Source organism: Chelonoidis abingdonii, chromosome 1 (assembly GCF_003597395.2).
Source record: "Chelonoidis abingdonii isolate Lonesome George chromosome 1, CheloAbing_2.0, whole genome shotgun sequence".
Lineage (NCBI taxonomy): Eukaryota > Metazoa > Chordata > Testudines > Testudinidae > Chelonoidis > Chelonoidis abingdonii.
This window is the reverse complement of record NC_133769.1, coordinates 228,636,791-228,661,907: the sequence shown is the minus strand read 5'-3', so window position 1 is coordinate 228,661,907 and position 25,117 is coordinate 228,636,791. Positions and strand designations below refer to the sequence as shown.

Here is a 25,117-nt window from a genome sequence, read left to right as displayed (position 1 = left end):
AGATCCTTTTGCCCCAATAGCACCTGTCCCTGTCTGCTCCTATCAAACCCACTTCCAACTATGAGCTTCTTCCCCCACTTTGTGACAGTCTCTTCCACATCACTTCTTACTACTTTGCATTTAAGGCAGGTTGCTTCCTCTTTATCCTCGCAACCTGTGTGACAGCAGGGTGGGAGAACTGAGAGCACAAAAGAGGCTGTCTCCCTGCTCTCAGTTCTGGTGCCCAACACCCCAGTGGCCCAAAGCAACTAGGAAGAGCCCTGCTCAGACCCTATACCTCTTACATTCAGCATGCTTGGTACAGACATAGGGTGACCAGACGTCCCAATTTTATAGGGACAGTCCAGATTTGAGGGGCTTTTTCCTTATATAAGCACCTATTACCCCCCATCCCCTGTCCCAATTTTTCACATTTGCTATCTGGACACCCTACACAGACAGAATGTATTCAAAGGTTTATAACTTTATCATATGTGGATGAATTTTTGTAGGACCAGCAAAAGGCACATCCCTGACACTACGGCCAAATTTTAAGCTCTTGCACCAAAGTTTCTCAATAAAATGGTTATGAGAATTTTTTAATCTGAGCAATAAAATGTTACCAGTGTAGACTAGCTCTTAGTTAAAATTAGTGCAACTTTATTGTGTAGACAAGGCCTAAAATTCACAGACATGGCATCATACCTCATACTTGTGAATAAAAAAAGATTTGGTGGGTGAGGGGAGGACTGGGAATAAGTCAGAATAGCTGTATGACCTAACCTTACAAAATTTACATAGGGTAAATATTTTTTTAACAAGCAAATAAACTATAATTCAGGTTTTCATTTTCAATCACAATGGTCTAGACTGAGCAAGTAAATTTTGTGCTGGTGCTACTAAATATTAATGAACTTTTTGCAAAGCATGATTCATATAATAGGTTTGTGCATTCATCGTTTGAATGCACATGTTATGGTACATCATAAAGTAAAACTTTACAGAAATATGTTTCTGGTTTGCATAGGTTAGCTTACAGATGCATTATACTAAGTAAAGTGGTATTTATGGGATGTCAGAAGTGCCATGGTTCACACTGCAGTGCTATGCCTTTGTACACAGTAACATTGACATGCAGAAAGACAAGCAGCAAATTACTGATGCAGCTTTCTGTGGCAGATAAAGTTCCTGTGAAAGGTGAAAAGCCTGCTGTACTTTCATAGGAATCAGAAGAGTAGTGGGACAAGAATAGAACACAATCTGTTCCACATCACCATTCTAAAAAACAACCCTGGTTATAATAAATGCCCTGTGGTTATACTCACTGTGATCTTAAGAATTTTGATTTTGAAGAATAAATTTTTTCTTCCATCAACCCAGTCGGAAGGCTAAGATAACACCTTGTGTTGCACTAATGCAGCGAGGAGTGAGTAAGGAAGATCCTACATTTGGGCATATGATAATGTAGTATATATTTCCCTACGACACAAGTGAGTATTAGGAAGGGGCAACAGCTCATCTACTTCTGGTCCCCTTATTCTCTAGCCAGCTGCCATAGGTGTTATAGTCAACAGCACAGGCTAGCCATTGGCAAACCTTTTCAGTGCAACAGTAAAAGTAACCCCAGCAGTGCTTCCCCCAGGTCTGCCCAATAGAACCTTGCCTTAGCTAATATTTTTTCCTAGAGCAGAGAATCTGCAAGACACTCAGACTCCCTTCAGCAGCCCCAATCAAGCCAGAATTATGAATTCCATGCCAGATGTGTGTATTACTAATTGAACATATTTTAATTATTATGTAAACACCTACTTCTGAAAAAACATTCCCTTAACTATGAGCATGGGTGTGTATGGGATGGAGGATGAGGGAGTGGAATGTTTCATTTTCATATGTCTACAACTTCCACATGTAACGAACATTTTCAATCTCATCTGGATTTGAAAAACTGTACTGATTACAGAAAAAGAGAGTTATTAAAATGTGCGTAAAGGGATACATTTGTTGGGTGAACTTTAGAGGGCTCCCAATTAAATTAGTTACTTATACAATTCATTGGAGAGTGATAGTTCTTCCTCATGGATGGCCTATTTAGATTATGTTGGGAGAGCTTTTTATTCCATTTATTCTTCGAAGATAGATTTATCAAGTTTTAAGTGCTGCAATTCAAGGAAGGTTTTCTATGTTCATGTAAGGTCTAATATGTTTCAAATTGCACAGCAAGGAGAGCTTAAATTGAGTCTTGGAACTCATTAGAATGTTGGGTGAACAGAGTCATCCAAATGTCCTAGCCAATATCTTATAATCTTGACATCCTACATTACAATTCTGCTCACAGCCAAAATAATGTTAGTTAGGTGACATGAGGTGTCTGGTTCTGGGAAGGACAATGTACAGTGTGTGCACTCAGGTTAAAGAAGAAACTGTGATTACTCAGCCCTTCACGTTTGGATATATCAAGTTTAGTCTTTTTACAGGCAACAAAGACCTGATTAGATTGCAATGAATTTTTTTTTTTTTTTAAGAAACTGATTGCTGGTTATTTAAGTGATGGATAAAAGAGAAATAAAACTGGCCATATCTTCAGCAGAACAACAAATGCTGATTTGTTAGCTGCTCAGTCACTGAAAAAAATCCCTGGAAATAAATCACAGCAGCTGAAAACCTGCCTTTTATTGGACTTTTCATCAAACTGAATCCTTAGATAGATCGTTTTAATGCTCAATAAATAACATTAAATGACGGAGCATATGCTGATTCATTCCAAAGATTCCAGGTTAGTATTTTAGTTCCCAGTCCTGATATTTAAATCAAGAGGATAACTTCTAACAGCTTCAATGAAGCAAGATCAGAATGTATTGACAGAACACTATAGAATATAGATCCGACAAGCAGATCTGCATATGCAGAACCACTTGCAGGTTCTAAGCTTTTGGTTCTAAGTATCTAAACTTTCATAAATGGTGCCCAATCTTAGAAACTGATCTGTGTTCAAATGCCACTTGGTGTGGAGTATGCACATATTCCTGCAGGTAAAGCTTTGAAGCAGATCAAATTACAACAGAATCATAAGGGACAAAAAATCTGAACTGACATAACACAAACAAAAGAACAGTAAAAAACTCTCTTTTGAATCGTTTTAAAACATATTACCCTCTGAAAGATTAGCGTGTACAAAGAAAATGAAGACTGTCTACCGACACAGTATACAGAAGTTACTTACTTCTCCCATCACTTCAATGATGTCACCAACTTTTAACTCCAGCTCATCTTCATTCTGAGGCATGTAACTGAAAGCCACCTGACATCTTCTCCTCCTATTTCTCTCCCCTGCAGATAGAGATGAAAGAATAGAGCAAAACGTTTAGATGAAAATTTAAATAATATGAGGCTTCCTGAACAAGCAACCCAGCTACACTGTGCCCCTGAACACACTCTATGGGACAGTACTGAAGGTGAAGCAGCATTGCAGTGTTATAAATGAGCGCTATTAAAAACTTTTTGAATGTTTGCAATCCCTAATAAATGTGCCTAGGATCGATTTACAAAATAGACCAATATTCAGAATTTTTCAGAGGACCACAGAGCATATTATTCCTTCCAGCTACTTTTGTCTTTTGATGTGAATTGATACAATGGGATATTCAGGTAAGAATAAACAGTCTGTCTTCTGCTACTATTACTGCTGCTGCTTGCTCCCTCTCTCTCTCTTTTTAAAACGTCAGTGCAACAGTAGGGTCATCTTCTGTAGATATATATTTTTAAATGGCATACTTGCACACTAATCTAAATTTAGGGTGTTGATTTAAATGCAGCCAGGTAAATGGGAAGATTCAGTTTTGGAATACTGCTTGCTAAACAGGTATATTTGGACTTTGTTGTGGAACTGAGAGGGAAAGAGAAAACTTTCTGTAATTTAAGTGCTGAAACATCCTACCCATCCTCTTCTGGTTAAAGAGCCACTTACCAAAACAAAGAAAAGTAACACCACTGAATCAACTGCATGTTGGTAGACATGGATAGTAGACTGATAGAAACCAATTAAAATACAGCTCCCTTTGTCATAAATAATGAAATTTCTTGTTCAGATGCCTTGCAATGCAGAAAACATACCATATGCCGTATGAAAAAACCGTCAATACATTTCTTCACTTCATGCGTAATTTGCTTACTTATAACCTGGAATATTAAATCTCCTCAAATGCACACACACAAATCAGGTGTGTCTTCATAATTATGGTCCAAATGCCCTAGACTTCCATTTCGAAAAAAGTCATGCAGTCAGCATGATATTTACTCTACAAAAATACTCATTGACAGTATTAGAATTGCTCTTTAGGACAAATGAATGAGAAAAATCATATAATTGCTGATTCTCTTTTTTTCAGTTTGGAAAGCTAGTCTTTTTGGGGGGAAAAAAAAAAAAAAAAAAAGAGCCTGGGGGAAGTCCCATGCAGACAAAATTTGAAAGGCAATTTTACCTTCACCTTGACTTAGCTTTTACATTTTCCCATCCCAGGCTTTAGAAGAAAGTTTCCCTCGTCTCTGAGGTATAGTATAAACAGCAGATGACTATTTGAATTTTTTGAAAACAAATATATTTTAATGGAGTTGACCTATCTCAGTTCTTTCATAAAAATGTCAGTTTATTTTTCTTCACTTACACTAATGAAAAGTATTGTGTGACATTGATGATTTCACTAGGGTGATTTCTGGGCTGTATTCTAATAAATACACTCTGTATAGAATGCCTTCAGGACTATGCAAAAGTTAGAGGCTGCAAATAAAAAACAGACTTCTTCTAAAGATAAACATCCTCATTATATGAATATCAGCACTTACGAAGTGGTAACTGTTGACTGATTTGACAGACTGAAGTATGTCAGGTGCCATGGTATTTTATAATCAATACTGGGTGACTCAAGGATAAATGACTTTGACATTTCTAAGGGCTGGTCTACACTAATGCTGTAAGTTGATCTAAGTTATGCTAGTTCAGTTACGCAACTTACGTAACTGAAGTTGACGTAACTTAGGTCAACTTACAGCAGTGCCTACAAGAGACAGCACTCAGGGAGGTGGAGTACAGATGTCAATGGGAGAGCGCTCTCCCATCAACTTAGCGTGTCTTCGCCAAGCCTGCTAAATTGACACCACTGAATCAACTGAAGCAGTGCTGATTTAACCGACAGTGTAGACATGGCCTAAGAGCATAAGAAATTGAAACAGCACTGGATACTACTGATAAAACCATGTGAATCAATCTCTCTCTTTTTTTTTTTTTGGCTTTTTTACTTATGATCTTTTTGTGTCACTGCTACAAGTCTGTCTTCCCTGGTCAATTCACGTTGAAGAGCTTGTATAAAACAGAAAGATTAATATGTATGTAAAAGGAACATGAAGACATTAAGCCTCAAATCAAGGTACACTTACAAACGCCAGGAATCCTTCAGATGTTTTCTAAATTTGGAAGTTTAGCTACTGGAGTTGTAGAAAAGGCCTTCCTCTCAACTATATATCCAGTCTCTCCTCTTACACTATCTCCTCTGATCAGCATTTACTAGATCAGCAGCTCACTCACACTCAGTGTGCACATGTACTCCTTATGCAAGCTATCCAGTTTTAGACAGGTTCAACTGGTCTTATTTTATTCCCAAGAACAGAGATTGTCAAAATTTTTCACACATAACTTATTTTGGGGGGAAATGCAAATTTGTGCCAATTTCATCTAATTGTTTCAGTTGGGGGAAAGAAAACTAATAAAATCTGAAAAAACTAATAAAACATTTCACATCAAATAAAATGAAACATTTGGATTTTTCAGTATGACGTTTTGTTTCAAAATTTCTTACTACCACAAAGATGTAATCACTTGATTGTAATCTCTTCGGAACTGGGACTGTCGTTTGGTTGTGAGTTTGTACAGCACCTAGCAGAATAGGATCCTGGTCCATGACTGGGGGCTCCTAGGTGCTAAGGTAAAAATATACTTAGGGTCCTTAATGTTTATCTTAAGGTCTATCAGGACTTGCTCAAAGAGAAGGAGAACAACATGGGAAGTCCTCTAATAATGTAATTCAAGTCTTGGTACAAGAGAAGGACAAGTCAAAGGAAGCTCCTTCAATGCTGCAGTCCAGCAGGAAAAAAAGATTATACAGAAGTCATGGGGTGAAGGAGAAAAGATATACTGTATATGTTTAGAAGAATTCCTAGCAGTTCAGTAATTATCCATCCAACGTAGCTTCAATGAGCGTGAAGTGGGGCCACTCTACAATCCAAGAGGGACAATGTATAACTAACACAGCTATAAACCGCATCCATCCAGTATACTGTTCTCTCTGCTGCTATTTTCTTAATCCTGCTCTTGTGAGAAAGGTGGGGAAAAGAGACAAGAGGCAAATGCTTTGAAATCCACTTCATGTCTCAGCAAAACCAGAAAAATTAAAAATAAAATGAATGCAACTCCATTGACTTCAGCTCCATTGACAGCGGAGCATTAGGCACATGGAGAATCCAAGAAAACCTTGGGCGGGGAGAAATCTTACCAGTGAAAAATGTCCTACATTTTAAAATTTAGGAATAAACACCTAGTGAAGAAAGCATAGGAGCCAAGACATTGTGTTCTCTTCTCTGCTCTACCACTTAATTACTGTGTGGCTTTGGCTAAGTTCCATAAGATCCTTGGACCTCTATTTCCCCATTTGTAAATAGAGGAAATTGTATTTTATCTCCCTCCCTCACCTATTGTGAGCTTAACTTAATATTTGTAAAACTCTCAAATCCCCAAAAACTTTACAGAAGTGCGAAGTATAACTGTGGGGATCATGAACTTACAGCTCCACTCTCAGACATGTCCACGGCAGTTACAGAGTACATTAAGACATGAAAGCAGCATGATACCAGACAAGAAAGATCAACCCATAGCATTCAATATACTCAACTGTTCAAAGTTCCTCAGATTAGTCTCCTGGTTCTCTCACTTCTCTCTCTCCCTGGATCTCTCTCTAAAGTATCATCTAAATGGAGAACAGCGAGGAACAGAAGGTGAGACTAGGGTGACCAGATGTCTCGATTTTATAGGGACAGTCCAATTTTTGGATCTTTTTCTTATCTAGGCTCCTATTACCTCCACACCTATGTCCTGATTTTTCATAGTTGCTATCTAGTCACCCTAGGTGAGACACAGAGTATCACCCAGTTCTTCTTTTTCTTCTAATGCAACTGTTAACAGAAGCAGCAGTTCTCTCTTTTGGTTTCAGCAAGGGGACAGAAGTAAACAGTCAGGCCCCACGAACAGCTAACTGCTTATGTACAGGTTTAGAATCTGTTGAGGACAACATATTAGCAGCGCTAAGAACTATATACAGCAGAAGGGTTGTTTTGTTTTGTATGGTGTGATGAAGCAACATGGGTAGTTCAAGAAGAACCCAGCTGGTACTACTAGGTCACTGTGAAAACAGAGCTGATTCAAAGAGAGTTCAGAGTCAACAAGCAGCACACATACAGGAGTTGTTAGCAAAGATAGAGATATTTTTGTATAATTCCCATGTCAGTCACTCGCCAGAGGTTTTTTGTTTTTTGTCTAATTAGTACACAACGTTTCTCAACACAGCACGTTCAGGAATCATGACTATCACCTGGAATGGCTTACAAACAGTAAAGACAAAATATCAGTCTTGAGGCTGTCTGCCCTGCCTCCCCACCTCCCACCAATATTCCCACTTATTATTAAACTTGTACTGAAATTATTGCTGTAACTGCTGTGTGTTGTGAGATGTATTAAAGAAACACTGTGAAATTAAAATGTACTGTACTTGGCTAGTCAATGTGCAGTAAAATTTTAAACCATTTTCTTACTAAAATTATGATTACAGTAGTTGCTGCAACAATTGCAGCAATTAAAGTTGCATATAGTTTCCATTCTAATCCCATTTTTGGTCCTTCAATTTGATGAAAATTTCACCATTTGGATGGAAATTTCCCACTTTTCTTTTTAAGTTTGGGCATAAACAGTTCAGCCAGTTCTGAGTGCAGATGGAAAGGAGGAGATGAACAATGCACCTTTCCCATTTTAAAAGTACTGGAATTTTTGAACAGCACATGAATCAAACTGCCCATGGTTTGAAATTCGGGTGGATTTGATTTAAATCACTAGTCAGGAAGACTATTTAATTGCAGTTTTCTACATGAAAGTAGATTCTTGTTGATTGTTATAACCTTAATACATACTATATTCTTCACAACTCAGATAGATGTAAGTTTCATTTTTAGAAGGTACACACTGTACATTTTTAAACAGTCATTTATTTTGAAAACTTTTCAAATGAGTTTTACAGCTATATCAGGAAATGAATGATTGTTTGGTTATTTCATTTACCAAAGGTAATTGAAGCAGATATTTATGAAGTCATTGGGAGGTGAACTGTCTCCAGTTCAACAGGTTAATCATTAATATTTGGGGGATTTTCTTGCCATGCTGTATTAGAAGGAGAACATCACTAGACAGACATTTAAATTGTCTTATTTAACTAAAACAACAATGTTAAGTATTCCAGATTTTTTTCTTCAATAGCAAACATATAATATTTTAATAAAACAAGCATATGTCCCTCGCCTCTCACATTTATCTCCAGATGTCTTCTCCTTGTCCAGATCTATTCCACCTTCAACAATATTCTATTCATTGAACTTTTTGAAACTTTGCACTTTTAGAGAGAGGTAAGGGATTGATTCTGTGTACATAAATTTGCAGGACAATAGAGTTGAGGTCTGTTATTTCTCACCTCTATATATTATTTATTTAAAAACATTTTTGCTGTTAACAAGCATGTGACCTCTGGAGACACAAATCCACAGTTTGAGAACTGCAAAACTAAGCATCTCTGATGGTATCTTCTAAACTGAGCACTGAGTCCCATGGGGTAGAAAGGAAGAGTAACCTAAATAATCTATACATAAAATTGGGTCCCTAATCCATGAACTATTGGAACTCATTTACAAAACTTTTCTTAAACATTGCATGAATATATTGTCTCATACTATAGAATTAGAATTTATAATCCCTATTCCATGATGAGATATCTTTGAGCTATAATGGATCTTAATTAAAACTATCTTTAGACAGGTTTTTTTCCTTGAAAAGCATTTTATCAAAAAAATCTGACAAATAGAAATAAGCCCTTTTGATGATGATTCCTCATTTACAATTACATTTTGAGATCTATCAGCAAGCCAGCTTTTAATCCATTTAATGTATGCCATGTCAGTTTTATATCTTTCTCGTTTTTTTTTTTTAAATTGAAATGTCATACAGTATCAAGTCAAATACCTGGTATATTACATCAATGCTATTACATTTCTCAACCAAACTTGCACTCTAATCCAAGAAAGATATCAAGTTAGTCTGACAGGATCTATTTTCCATAAACCCATGTTGATTTGCATTAATTATATCATCCTCCCCTTTAATTTTTTATTAATTGAGTCTTGTATTAGTGCTCCATCAACTTGTCTGGGATCAATGTCAAACTGTCAGGCCAATAATTACTCAAGTCATTTTATCTACCCTTTTAAAATACATTAACTACATTACAATACAATACACTAACACTAGCTTTCCTCCATTCTTCTGGAACTCCCCAGTGTTCCAAGACTTACTGAAAATCAACATTAATGGTCCCGAGAGCTCCTCCACTAGTTCTTTTCAAACTCTTGGATGTAACTCATCCAGACTTGCTGATTTAAAAATGCCCTTTGAAGGAAGCAGCTTAGGCTACACATCTCTCCACAACTAGCTTAAATGTCCCCTCCTTCAGCATGCTGGCTTCTTTGAATACCTTTTACAGACGCCTGACTCACCCTGTGCTTTGTATGGACAGCCTAGGTGCCTAACTTGGGGTTGTGAATTCCACTATGCAACAGGGTATCTAAAAGTTAGGCGCTAAAACACCTAAGTCCCCCTTAGATCTAGCCCCTAGGTGCTACAGTAATACAAATAATAAATATTAATATATAAATATATAAAATATGTAAGCAAATAACATATGTCATAACAATGAAATTACCACAGTGTAACTATTCAAAAATATAAAAGTGTAACAAGATGATACACTTGCAACTAAACTGGTAGAAAAACAGATGAGATATTGTATTTTAAAAATAGTAGTAGATCACATAATTAAAGTCTATATCATAACGCATATGCACAAGTGAACACAAACAAGGTTGAGGTTGCAACCTCAATTGGCATTTGTAGAGCAAGGTGCTTAACCATAAAATTTTAATATTCTCAATACAATTCTCCTCTCTGAATTTATAAGTAAATGGGCATGTCATAGTAAACCTTTACACAAATGCAAATCTATTTATCAGCATATCTATCAGTAATGTTTAATAAAATTCAGAGTTTATAGCTAGGGTCTAAGACAGGAAGCGGAAATATGAACATTTAACCATCGCTAATTAAAATAATGTGCACAATGATGTTTATAACTTGGCACACAAAGCCACTAGAAATGTTGCCTATTCTCATAATATCCCACAAAATGGACTGTGCCCAGCATGCTCATGCATTTTATTATTTTAACTGCGGTATGTTGTGAACAAGTAACTTGAATGACACTTTACAAAATTAAACTGAACTGTACTGGATTTAACTGAACAGTATTCACTACTTATTAAAACAATTTTTCATTAAAATCATGGTATATTGAAGTGAAAAGTCAGTTTTACTTAGCTTTTCATACGGAGCCAATATGAATAGAAAGAGATTATTTTTAAAAATAAAAAAATTGGATTATATTTCAGTTGAATTAATTACAGGGTTTTTAAAAAATTAAAATAAACCTATTTAAAATTAAATTTGAAATTACGACAACTTAATATGAAAGCCAAAATTTACTGTAGTCTATTAGAATAATCTAAATTAATTTAAAAAATAATATTAAGCAGTTTATCTTTGCAACCAAGTTTTAAAGAAAGTCAAACCACTGAGCCGCTAGAAGTCACTGGATAAGCACCTGGAAAGAGGGTTTGTTGAAATGCTAAAGCAGCTTATGACATCAGTAGCCTCTTCTGCAAGTGCAGACAGAATATTTTCTTTATTTCAGTTTATTCAACTAGTTCAGTCAATGACTAGTTCAATTCAAAGTTAATAAACCAATTGGGAGCTGAAAAAGCAGAAAAGCTTGTTTTTTCCTTTCAATCTCTGAATAAAAATCAGGTATGCAAGGATGAGATCTACTAGTTCTAAAATCCTGAAGGGTATAATAACCAGAAACAACCAGTTCAATTTGCTAACTTACATATAATAAGTAATTTGTTAAATAACTGATCATTTTAAAGGCAAAATATGTTTTGATAAACTTTTTTCTTACATATCCAGCACACACGAGAGTTTTATTTAACTAATTCCAGAAACATTAAATGCTGTTTTTTGTGCATTTTAATTAAATTTTAATCTCTGTCCAACAGAGCTGGACACATATCCCAAGTGAAAAGCTTGTCTCTCTCACCAACAGAAGTTGGTCCGACAAAAGAAGTCACCTCACCCACCTGGTCTCTCTAAGTAAAAAATTAATCATCTAGTAAATATGAAATGCATCCTTCACTGTTTTCAAACATAATAAGAAATGTAAAAATTAAGAATCTGAATAATTGTTTACATAAATGTGTATAGACATAGTGTATCCTCTTGGTTAGCAAAAAAAAAAAAAAAAAAAAAATCCTCTGTTAGAGAGGGGAATACAGAGGAGGAGAGAGACCAATGTTAGTATAGGCATATTTTGTTGCAAATCACATTTCTTATCGTTCCACCATAGAATCAAGTTATCTGAAAAAAGTTCAATGCAACAGATTAATACATGTCGTTTTTCTTGCTAGATTATGTATATTATCATACCATTATAGATCTTGATTAAACCCAGATGTACAAGAACGTCCCTTTGATCTCATCGGGGAGGGAGGGGAGGAGGCTGCATGGATTTCAAAGGAACAAGACTGGACCAGGCTGTCAAGTCACTCATCATTAACATGCTTCTCAATTCGAACTACTACTAGTTTCTCACTCATTTTGAGTACAAGAAAGATTTATAGTTTTTATAGGGTTGAAGAGATGACAACTTAGTTTTGTAGGTTTGGTCACATAAGTAGGGTGTATGGAAAGTTGATGGGAATGAGGTATTATCTTTTGCGAATTTTTTCTCGATTAAGGCTGAAGTCCGCAAACACGCACGGGCACATCCAGTGGGATCGTCTGCCGACCTTTGAGTCCTGGTCGGAGGTGTTGCCCAGGTCCTCCCCCAGGCTCATCCTGTGCTGCCGGTTTGGTCCGCCGCTCTTCGTCGGCAGCCGGCGTGTGCTGCTCGAGTGGCGCGGCTGGACGTGAGTCTGCTGCTCTGAGCTTCTGTAGAGGGGCGAGGAGCAGGGGTCAAGAGGGTTGTTGGGAGGGGTGTGGTAGGGGTTCATACTCGATATAACTTGGGGCAGTCAGGACAGAGCGCGGGGGCGTGGATAGGGGTTGGCGTTCCGTGGACTAGGGGGCCCCGGGGGGGGGCAGTCAGGGGATGGGAAGTGGGAGGGGGCAGATGGGGGGCGGTGGCCAGGCTGTTTGGGGAGGCACAGCCTTCCCTACCCAGCCCTCAATACAGTTTTGCAACCCCGATGTGGCCCTCTGGCCAAAAAGTTTGCCCACCCCTGAGCTACAGCATTCTATACTAGTGAAGCCAAGTGTGCACATGAGAAGCTTCATTTGAAGGATGAAATGTTAAAGATGGCAGCGTTTGTGAATTTGATATTAGGGAAAACTGTGCTTTTGAACAGGCTGAGCACATTGCTGGAAGATACCAGCACTTGTTCAATCTCACCTGAGACAGAGATGCTGCAAGAGGAGTTTGTTGATTTTCAGTTGATGAAGAAATCAGATATCCCTAAGTGTGTATACAGGATGGAGACTGTGTGGGCATAACAATGTCAGAATCCCTACTGGTCTTCTGGACTCGAAGGGACATTTTCCCCTTTTATCCAAGTGAAGCAGGCAAATCCTGAGCCATGTTTCAAGTTTGAGCCACCAAAAGAAAAACCGCAAAGGAGTCACATGACAATATAGCAAAACACATGAATAAAATATGAAATCAAATAAATGTGGAATCTGACCCCTTTATCTGTAGTTTGTTAGCTTCAAATTAATTAAATTCAATTTATTTATTTTACATTAATTTGATGTATTGTTTTGTTGTGTTATTTTAATTAATTTATTTTGCATTTATTTTGGAATCTGATTATTTTAGTTTGCTATAAATGTAATATGAGCAATAATATACAAACCGAATATTTGTTCTGTAAATTTTTTTTCAAACGGATGATCACTATGACAAGGTAATACGCAAAATAAACACACTGTTTTATTGATAAACAGAGCTGCCCAGAGGATTCTAGGGGCCTGGGGTCTTTGGATGTGGGGGCCTCCTCACTTTGGCAGTAAGTCGGTGGCAGGGGGTCCTTCCACTCGGGGACCTGCCGCCGAAGTGCCCCAAAGACCTGCGGCGGGGGTCCCCAGCCGCCGAATTACCGCGGAAGCGGGACACACTGCCGAAGTGCAGCCGGGTCTTTGGTGGTAATTCGGCAACAGGGGGCCCCCGCCACGGTCTTCAGGGCACTTCAGCAGCGGGTCCCGGAACGCCAGCTGCACTTCGGCGGTGGATCCCACTTCAGCGGTAATTCGCCAGCGGGGGGGGGTCCTTCTGCCCCGAAGCGGAAGGACTTCCCGCCGGCGAAGACCGGGAGCAGAAGAAGCTCCGGGGGCCCGGGCCCACGAGTGTTTTCCGGGGTCCCCGGAGCAAGTGAAGGACCCCATTCCAGGGGCCCCAAAAAACTCTCCTGGGGGCTCCTGCAGGGCCTGGGGCAAATTGCCCCTCTTGCCCCCCTCTCTGGGCGGCCCTGTTTATAAAACAAGGGGTTTTTGGTTAGGCTTATATAAAAACAGTTTATTTTTGAATATTTGTCTTGTTCTGTCCACAGAATGTTTGCCTAAATGATGGGGTTGTTAACTCTGGTCCTCAGGGATCTCTGACCATCCAGGCTTTTATTCCATCCAGCAAATAATTGTTTTTATTAAAATCCACTGAGTTTGCATTGCATATAGAATTCTATACTTTAATATGAATTAGGATATTTAATTATTTAATATGCAATATTAAGCAGTGTACATTTTAAAACAAGTTATTAAGTGCTGGTTGGATTAAAAACCTGGACTACTGGATGTCGCCAAGGACCAAAGATGAGACTCACTGTTTTAAGCAATGGCCTAACACACCACTTGGAAAGTCTCACTCTTGGGCCTTGAATCTCACTCTTTGGGCTGTAAATCTCACTCTTAAGGACAGCCTTGACATCTCTGTAGACCCATATTTAGACACGTGGAAGAATCTTTCCACCACCAACAGGAAGACATTCTTCCATGTGAATAATTTAATCTTCTATGTGAAAGACACAGGTGAGCAGGAAATCCCATGATAGAATTTTAAAACTACTTGAACAAAGTATTGGAGTTAACAGTTAATATGAAAAGGAGACAACAACAAAAATAAGCTGGGTGAGCTACTATCTTTTATTGGGCCAACTTCTGTTGGTGAGAGGGAAGCTTTCAAACACTACAAAGCTCGTCTTCAGGTCAGGGAAATGTACTTGTGACGTTGCACTTCATGTGATTTTATGAAAAAATGCTAATAAGTGTGAACATAATATAACTGGAATATGCTCCAGGCAAAAGGTTTCTTGTAAGGTATCATTAAAAAGCTTATAATCTACTGAGTGTGTTCATCCTATTTGTACGTATGTATCATTCTTGTATCTGAAACTAGGAATATAAAATAACTCTGAGGTCCTATTATAGTTATGCAAAGTGTGGGTCATTAATGGTGGCTTGGAATCTTGAATGCTCCCATTAACCAGGACAATTGGTTGTAAATGGCTCTTGTTTACTTGCAAGTCTTCCTGTATTCGTGTGTCCTGGCGAGTGGGTAATGAAGTCTTACAATGATATGTGTTCATGTCACCTGAACTGGAATCCACCTCTAACCTGGGGCTCTTCCATTTAGGAGGAAGGGTAGGAACCCAGAGAGGGACAAAGGATTCCCACCTTGTGCAAAAGATATATAAAGGGGTGGAACAGAACAAAGGGGGCTGCAGTCATGAGAAATTCTGGATTTCTTTCTAGTCTGGAACAAGGACTGTACAAGGGGAAAGGATTGGTCCCAGACTAGAAAGGAGTCTAGTCTGTGAAAGAAGCTTATTGGAACATCTCTGAGGGTGAGACTTATCTGTATTTAGTTTCCTACTATATTAGGCTTAGACTTGTGTGTTTTTGTTTTATTTTGTTTGGTAATTCACTTTGTTCTGTTTGTTATTACTTGGAACCATTTAAATCCTACTTTTTATATTTAATAAAAATCATGTTTTGCTTATTAATTGAGCCAGAGTAAGTAATTAATTCCTAGGGGGAGGCAAACAGCTGTGCATCTCTCTATCAGTGTTATAGAGGGCGAACAATTTATGAGTTTACTCTGTATAAGCTTTATATGGAGTAAATGGATTTATTTGCAGTTTGGATCCCATTGGGAACTGGGTATCTGGGTGCTAGAGACAGGAGCACTTCTTAAGCTGTTTTCAGTTAAGTTTGCAGCTTTTGGGTGACGCGGTTCAGACCTGGGTCTGTGTTTGCAGCAGGCTAGCGTGTCTGGCTCAACAAGACAGGGTACTGAAGTCCCAAGCTGTCAGGGAAAATGGGCTCAGAGGTAGCCTCAGTACACCAGGTGGCAGTCCTAAGGGGGATTCCATGACCCAACCCGTCACAGTATTCAGTGTCACAGCTCAGTGTAAGCTCAAAAGCTCATCTCTCTCACCAACAGAAGTTGATCCCATATTGCTATTACCTCACCAACCTTGTCTCTCTAATACGCTAGGACCAACACAGCTACAACTACACTGCATACAACAACAAAAAGTCATGTTAAATGGTTGTCAAGTGTCACTGAAAGCTGAGCCAACAATTAAAAATAGGTCAAACTAATATTGTTGACAGACATACCACCATCAGAGAGCAGCAACATATCCAAAACATCTAGTTTTGGAGAAACTGAAATGTGAGCTAGCAGTACAGTGAACACAAATTAATTATTTAAAACAAATCAGAGTATTTAAATTTAAATGAGATTATTTAAAATGTATCTCCTGAGACATAGTTTTAAATTAATTTCCATGGGCCTGATTATCATTTACACCAAAGCCCCTTCACACTGCCCTGTCACTGTAAATGAGATTTGGGCTGTTAATCTCATTAATACAAACTAATTATAATTTAAATTAATATACAGTATATTATATTGTTTCAGTATGTTATACATTGCAAATCTTAACTTTTCATCACCTATTCAAGACAACTTGGGCAGTACAACAGCCTATAACATGGTAAAGTTACGTTCAGTACAGAAATTCTGTAACCTGGGATCATGGAATGACTGTTTACATCTTTTAAAGAATTAATCATCATAATTCCACCATAAGAAAATCCACAAACCATGTACAATTTTGTAATTGGGGTGGTGTTTCAGGAATGTACAGGTATCTCTGCAATCTATAATTTTTCCTGGTTTTCTTTTTTTAAAAAGTATTGCCAGCCTCTCTCAGCAGCCTGAGATGTACAAAGACTGCTAGACTGCAAGGGCTAGAGCAAAGAATCTAGAAGACTTGTGCCAAGATTTTCAGTAATAAGAGTCTAAAGTTCTTCTAAATCCATCTTTAGACACCTAAATAAGTGGCCAGATTTTCAAAAAAGTGCTGATCACCAAGAAGTTCCTACCAGGCCACTGGGCTTTATTCCTCTTTCTATCTTTGGCTTGTTGTCTGGACTTGGGCAAATCACATAGGCTCCTGAACCTCAGTTTCCCCTATCTGAAAGGGGGACATAAAATAGAAAACCCCCTTCTAAAAGTGACCTGCAAAGCTGATCCCTTCTGACAGGACAATTCTGAGGAAACTTTGCATGTTGAAGCTCAGAATTCTGATCTTCCACTTTTTTTTTTTTTAATCATATTACGTTGCACTTCCTACTTCCCTTTCTCAGAAGCTAAACCTGTATCTATGAGGAAACGGTTTAGTCTGGTGCTAACTCTGGCTAGACAAGTTGTTCTTTATTGTGATTAAACTGGAAACCAACTTTAAAAACTTAAGTTTAGCTTGCAGTTCTTTAAAGCTATTATACAACAGGGGAAGGCACTTATTGTTCTATGCTTTTAGCAATCTTTGTATTTTACTGTGTTTCATGATACCCACGGAGTTTTAGATTTCATCATTTTTGGCCATTGGCTGGGGCAATTATAGCACCAAGTATTTTCATTTTAGCATATCTTCGTATTTGTTAATTTAGATTTTAAGAAATGCAGGTTAGCTGCTGACTAAATTTAAAGCAATTTTTTTTTTAAAGTGAATAATTATTTTGGGTGCTTTTGTGAAGTTGAAGTTTTCTAATTAAAAGGGAAGGGATAAGAAAAACTAGATGGTATCCTTAGAGATCTTGTAAGATTTATTTAATATGGCATTTAAAGTCCCCAGGTGAAATCCTGGCCCCATTTAAGTGAATGACAGTTTTGCCATTGACTACATCAGAACCAGGATTTAATGTTCATCTCCCATTTAAACAAACAAAAACAGAAATATCAGGTCCTGATTTCCCTTTTATCCTGGAGGATTTTGGCAATATTCATAGGAATTGAACAGTGACATCGCAGCTGGGATGTTGAAACCTGAGCTCTAATTCTCTTAATCACTCTGTTGGAAGGGTGGTTGATACTCAGGGCAGAAGAAATAAAATCTCTGATGTGTTTCAGATCCAGCAGAAAACAGATGCAAGTTGAGAACTGATATTTCTAATATAAAGAGTAACATTCGCCCACCCCCTTAAATAAATCGATCAATCTTTGAAACTCTCGCTTTTCCACTAAAAAGGAGCAGTAAAAGGCTGCTTTGTTTTGAAGCTAATTTTTAAGTGCACCTTTTAACTCTGCTGCGTCAAGTGCCCTGTTTGTATGTTTGCAGCTGAATTATGAACATTGCAGGACTTTCAAACATGTTTAATCCATTATATACTATGCCATTGCGGTTATGCAATATTTTACTAGGTATGTGCTAATGTTCCACCATTACTGAAGAGTATATTTTCTCTTACTAGACAGCACAGTTAGACTTCTGAGATGACTCAGCTGGCTGCTATTGTGAATTTTATGACCAAGATTTATTTGGTCAAAGCTGCGAGGATCTTGGAAGCCTGGCAGAACTACTTGTGTTATTCCATTAAATTCTCACGATTCCCCAGACAAAAATCATTGCTCAGATCATACAGTTCAATTTTTTTTTCTATTTTCCAGAAATGTGTATCAATGTGGTTATATCAAGGCTGCATGGTCAGCAGCGATTACAGTAGAGCAACATGAACACAATGATCCAGTAATAATGTTTAAGTACAACAACAGGACCCAGAGTTGTGTAATTGACAGACAACTGATATCAGTGAAGTACTGATCGTTACAGCTACGATTTAGTCATGGAGATTGCAGAAGTCATGGAATCGGTGACTTCCAGCAACCTCTGTGATTTCAGCCTATGGGGCACTCGAGCTGCAGGGTTCCCTGCCGCCCACGGGGGCTGGGAGCTGCGGGGTACGCCGGCTGCCTCTGGCAGTCCCTGGAGCTCCAAGCCGCTGCAGGTGAGGGGGGTATTATTTATATATATTTATGTCCATGTGACACAACAGAAGGAGTAATACACTGTATTAAGCCACACTTTTAACCAGCTGCAGATTCAAAAATAACCTGCAAAATTAACACTACTACCAGAACTTTATCTTTAGTGTTGCCTGACTATTTTGGAATTTAAACTGTAAATGAACACTCTGTATCAGCTATAGACATGAACAAGAAGAGTGAAACATTATGAAAGATTTTTTAATACTATTCAAAGGAACTACTCTATCCTGACAGGATTAGACAAACTGAGGCCACTTTCACTCGTTTCCCAACCTAATCTTTGCTGAGATTCAGGAAATGTTTACCAAGATCCCTCCACAGCACACTTGCCCCAGTAAAGGTCTTCTGCCAGGCAGCCTGTTCTCTCACCTGCTCCCAAAAGAGAATGAACAAAAGAATAAATAAATAAATATCTAGCTCTTATATAGCCTTCTTCATCAGTTGATCCTAAAGCGCTTTACAGAGAGAGGTCAGTTTCATCATTTGGGGGGCAGAGATAGCTCAGTGGTTTGAGCACTGGCCTGCTAAACCCAGGCTTGAGAGTTAAACTCTTGAGGGCGCCATTTACGGATCTGGGGCAAAAATCTGTCTGTGGATTGGTCCTGCTTTGAGCAGGGGGCTGGACTAGATGACCTCCTGAGGTCCCTTCCAATCCTGATATTCTATGAGTCTCATTTTACAGATGCAGCAAAGAGTCCTGTTAGTCTATAAGGTGCCACAGGACTCTTTGCTGCTTTTACAGATCCAGACTAACACGGCTATCCCTCTGATATTTTACAGATGGAGAAACTGAAATATAGACAGGTAAAGTGACTTACCCAAGGTCATCCAGCAAGCCATGGTAGAGCTGGGAACAGAGCCCATGTCCCTATCCAGTGTTCTGTTCTCTAGAACATACTGCTTCCCATCATGTATCCCATTATCCACTCCACTGTTAGTTGCAGCTGATCAGTAGGACCCTCAGCACAGCATCCTGCAACTATGATTACATTCACTCTTTCTTCCCTGTGCTCTGAGACTTCTTGGCTTAGTGGGCTTAGAAGAGCTCCCCCATGTATAAATACCAGAAAGGCTCAGAATGAATGGAAATGCAGCAGCATGACTCAGCAGAGTTGTTCCTGGGTTTTACATGCAACTGCTGCCATGAGATGAGGATGAAGCATGATCTAGGATTTGAACTAGAAACTGCTGCCGAAGGATGTGATCTTCAGAGGTGGGGAACTATGCCTCTGGGGGTAAAGAAAGGAGCTGGAAGCTGAATAGGGAAGTGATCAGAGAAATTCTTTAGAAATTTATCTGAACTGAACCTTCATGTTGCTGGCTCAACCACCTCTAAACCCTGATGGAAAATCATGATAAAATACATGAAATAATCACATAGCCTAAATTGTAAATATAGGACTAAAGAGAATTGCAGGAGACTGTCTGAGGGTACAGAAGACTGTCAGCAACAAATTAAGGGAGAACCATATATATTGTATAATTCTTTCAAATTCAGTTTGTATAAAACTTCAAGAAACATGGCAGACACACTTACAGTTAAACTATAAACAGCAAGCATACACTCCATCTCATTTTTGTGCCCACAGTCTCAGCGCAAGTACCAGAATCAGGGAAGGTATCTTACTTAGGGTGACCACTCATGCATCCCCAAAATACTGGACATTCTGGTACTTCTGAGAATGACATGGGCCTGCCTCTGCCTGTGTGATACTGGACAAAACCACATCTGGTTTTGTCTCTGTACTGGACAGAGGAGCTTGCCTAATCCTACTCTTGAAGAAGTGGATATTGCTACCACCTCAACACTTACTAATTGATAACCATCCCAGCCACAAATTAATGACCAGAACTGAAACATTCAAAGTGTTCCCAGTGAAGGGCAAATAGAATCCTATCAAAATTCACTAAACTTTATCTCTTTTATTTACTTAATCATTTATAATGTGAAACATACTTTTCACTCTTCCATATCAATTTGATTATGCATCAATAAGTTTAACATATCTTTATTTTTAACAGAGACATTTTTGATCATGCTGGTTTTCCTGGTTTAATTTAACTCTGATGAAAACACATTTTGATGAATACATAATACATAATATGAAATAGTCCCATGTTGGCAAAATGAAGATTATTAATAAATGTAGTTTAACAAAGTTAACTGATGATTAACTTGGAAATATTTTGGTTAACCAACAGTGGCAGTACACCAGATGTTTTTGCTGTCATATACCGTCTTGTGAAAATGAGATTTTTTTTTAAGAATAAAAAAATGATTAAAATCAATGATGTAATCAAAGCCATTTAAATCTACTCTGAAGAGCAGGATGCATTAGGCAGCCTTGAAAAAACCAGAGATTTCTTTCACTCCAGAATGTCTGCTGTGGTCATTAATCACAAAACAATACCTTCTGTTAACAGTTGCCTGGCAATACCATCTAATTCCCTGAAATAGCAACAAGGTATACACAAATTCCAATTTATAATCTCTGTGGTGGTTTCAGTAATGAGAAGAAACAAAGCTAAGTAGTCATTAAGCTACTGTGCTTCTGGGTGAGGGGAAAGAGGGGGAATGGAAGTTGTGACAAATTTTGAAGTTCATTTAACAAAATCCAAGAGTACATAAAAGATTAGCAATTGAGCCAGGCATGGTGTTTTTAAAAAACACTGAATAAACTTAGGGCTTGTCTACATTAGAAATTTCAAAGCGCTGCTGCGGCAGCACTTTGAAGTGTGAGTGTAGTCAGAGCCGCAGCGCTGGGAGAGAGCTCTCCCACCGCTGCTTGTAAACCACATCCCTTACGGATGTAGCGTGCAGCGCTGGGAGCCGCGCTCCCAGCGCTGCCACCCTGATTACACTGACACTTTACAGCGCTGCATCTTGCAGCGCTCAGGGGGGGTGTTTTTTCACACCCCTGAGCGTGAAAGTTGCAGCGCTGTAAAGTGCCAATGTAGCCAAGCCCTTACTGTGTCAGCCTTGAGAAGCTGGTGATTAATATAGGCTATGATCAGCACAACAGCAAAGATCCTAAATACACTGCTACAGCTTATAATAGTGTTACTACAGTGACGGTGGTTGTGTTTTATGCTTTGGTTTTTTATCACACAAGAAAAAGAAATCCCTGTATTGTAGTTCTGAATGAGGTGCCACAGGACTCTCTGCTGCTTTTACAGATCCAGACTAACACAGCTACCCCTCTGATACTGTATTGTAGTGTTGCTGGAGGAGGCACAGTGACTTCTGTTTGGATTCACTGCTGATTATTATTGTTTTGTTGTTATTTGTTTCAGGAGGATTCCAGTGGATGGGAGATATAGATAGTGAAGCTGAAATGAAACTGATGATTGAAACTTTCAATCATCAGTTTATCAAAATGCTTGCAAAGCCCCTTTTCAAGGTAGATAAAATAATAAAACAGTGAAACACATTAAATTAACCTCTATACAGATTTTAGTAACTAAGTTAAAAATAAATGTTAACACCTGTTATATCTTGCCTACTCATTTCACAGGGGGTGCTAACAGGGAGTTTTGCAAGGGAGTTCTCCAGGTGAAGGAAGAGCAAATACAGCATCTGTGGGGACTGTGTGCTGTGGTTGGCAATTCGAGGCCGTGAGCTTCAAAGGAAAGTTTGAAAGCTGGAAGCCTCTGGTAATTGGCTGAGCCTTAATCAGTAGGCGGGGCATTAACTCAGGCCAGGGCTTTATAAAGCCATGCACAAGCAACCAGGGAGCTTGCGACCAGGGGCTGCTAACAGGGAGTTTTGCAAGGGAGTTCTCCAGGTGAAGGAGGAGCAAATACAGTGTCTGTAGAGTGTGTGTGTGTGGGTTACTTGCTGTGTGCTGAGCTTGTGTTTGTCAGTCTTTGTTTGTTTGTTTGTTTGTTTGTTTGTTTGTTTGTTTGTTTGTTTGGTGGTTTGAAGGACCATGTGCTGTGGCTGGCAGTTGGAGGCCGTGAGCTTCAAAGGAAGGTTTGAAAGCTCGAAGCCTCTGGTAATTGACTGAGCCTTAATCAGTAGGCGGGGCATTAACTCAGGCCAGGGCTTTATAAAGCCGCGCACAAGCGACCAGGGAGCTTTGCAAACAGGGGCTGCTAACAGGGAGTTTTGCAAGGGAGTTTAGAAGGGGAGTGGGAAGAGAGGGGGGGTCCTTTGTCAGTCCTACCTGTTCCCCTGTAGTCCCCTTAAAACCTATGATCCAAACCATATTCCAAAACCCCTTTCTTTAAACTACCCTTCCATTAACTAGGAGACAATGCAGGCAGAAGCCCAGCGGCAGAGTGGGGGCTATCCAGTTTATTGCGCTGAGTGTAGCATGTATGATTACCTGCCTTGTGGGTGGGTTGCGTATGTGTGCAGTCAGTGCAAGGAGCTCCTGGCCCTCAGAAACCACGTACGGACTTTGGAGGCAGGGTAGCGGAACTGGAGAAGCTAAGGCAGGCAGAGAGGTATGTTGATGAGGCTTTCCGGGACACTGCAGAATTGTCCCACCTCTGCTCAGACAGCCTCTGTGCTGTTGAGGAGGAAGAAAGGCCCAGGGAAGCAGAGCAGTCAATGGGAGCAGAGGGAAACCTTCTCATAGTTGGGACCCTCCTTCCAGATGGTGCTGGGGTTGCCTCTCGCACTGAAGTTACCTCTCCGGGGGAGGGAACTCCAGTTGCTAGGAAAAGGCAGGTGTTTAGTAATGGAGAATTCGATCATTAGAAAATAGATAGCTGGGTTTGTGATGACCGGAGAACGTATGGTGACTTGCCTACCTGGTGCGAAGGTTGCGGATCTCTCGAGGATCTAGACACACTTATGTGCAGTGCTGGGAGGAGCTGGTGGTCGTAGTAACATGTAGGTACCAATGACATAGGGAAGAGTAGGAGAGATGTCCTGGAAGCCAAATTTAGGCTGCTAGGGAAGAGACTCAAATCCAGGACCTCTATGTGGCATTCTCAGAAATGCTCCCAGTTCCATGAGCAGGGCCAGGTAGGCAGGCAGAGCTTCAGAGTTTCAATGTGTGGATGAGACGATGGTGTAGAGAGGAGGGTTATGTTCATTAGGAACTGGGAAACTTTTGGGATGGAGGGAGCCTATACAGGAGAGATGGGCTCCACCTAAACTAAAGTGGAACCAGACTGCTGGCACTAAACATTAAAAGGTTGTAGAGAAGTTTTAAACTAGTGATGGGGGAAAGCCAACTGCTGCAGAGAAGCATGTGGATCAGACACAGACTTCTCTTAGGGAGAGTTGATAATAGGGAATCTCCAAGTTATAGTCAGGAGCAGAGGACGGAAGAGGATATGTAAGGCCAGATCAGATGATAAACAGTCACATAAAAAGAATCTGGCACATCAGAAAAGGCAGACAAATAAAACAGGGACAAGTTTTTAAATGCTGTGTACACAGATGCTAGACTTCTAAATAATAAGATGGGTGAACTAGAGTGCCTTGTGATAAAGGAGGATATTGAATATATAGGCATCACAGAAACCTGGTGGACTGAGAGCAATCAATGGACACAATCATTCTGGGGTACAAAATATATCAGAAGGACAGAACAGGTCGTGCAGGGGAGGTAGTGGCACTATATGTGAAAAAAAATGTAGATTCAAAGAATGTAAAAATCTTAAGCGAATCCACATGTTCCATAGAATCGCTACGGATAGAAATTTCATGCTCTAATAAAAATATAACATTAGAGATCTATTATCAACCACCTGACCAGGACAGTAATAGTGATTGAAATGCTAAGGAAATTAAGAAGCTATCAAAATTAAGAACCCAATAATAGTGGGGATTTCAATTATCCCCATATTGACTGGAAACTTTCACTTCAGGACGAAATGCAGAGATAAAATTTCTTGATACTAAATGACTGCTTCATGGAGCAGCTGGTACGGGAACCCACAAGGGAGAGGCAACTCTAGATTTAATCCTGAGTGAAGCGCAGGAGCTGGTCCAAGAGGTAACTATAGCAGACCACTTAAATAATGACCATAATACATAGCATTCAACATCCTTGTGGGGGAAGAACACCTCAACAGCCAAACGCTGTGGCATTTAATTTCAAAAGAGGGAACTATACAAAAATGAGGGGGTTAGTTAAAAAAAGTTAAAAGGTACAATGACTAAAGTGAAATCCCTGCAATTGCATGGGCCTTTTTAAAGACACCATAATAGAGGCCCAACTTCAGTGTATACCCCAAATTAAAAAACACAATAAAAGGACTAAAAAAGAGCCACTGTTGCTTAACAACCATGTAAAAGAAGCATGAGAGATAAAAGACTTCTTTAAAAAATGGAAGTCAAATCCTAGTGAGGCAAATATAAGAGCACAAACACTGCCAGCTTAATG

General features: G+C 39.2%; 1 protein-coding gene across 2 annotated transcripts in view; it reads right to left on the bottom strand.

Moving 5' to 3' along the window:
• SH3KBP1 (SH3 domain containing kinase binding protein 1) overlaps positions 1-25,117 on the bottom strand; it is a 333,403-nt gene that overhangs the window by 142,892 nt on the left and 165,394 nt on the right. For both annotated transcript variants that reach the window (XM_032777988.2, XM_032777990.2), the window contains exon 4: positions 3,200-3,306. In XM_032777988.2, coding sequence (XP_032633879.1) covers positions 3,200-3,306 — 107 coding nt within the window. The remainder of the gene's footprint in view (positions 1-3,199; positions 3,307-25,117) is intronic.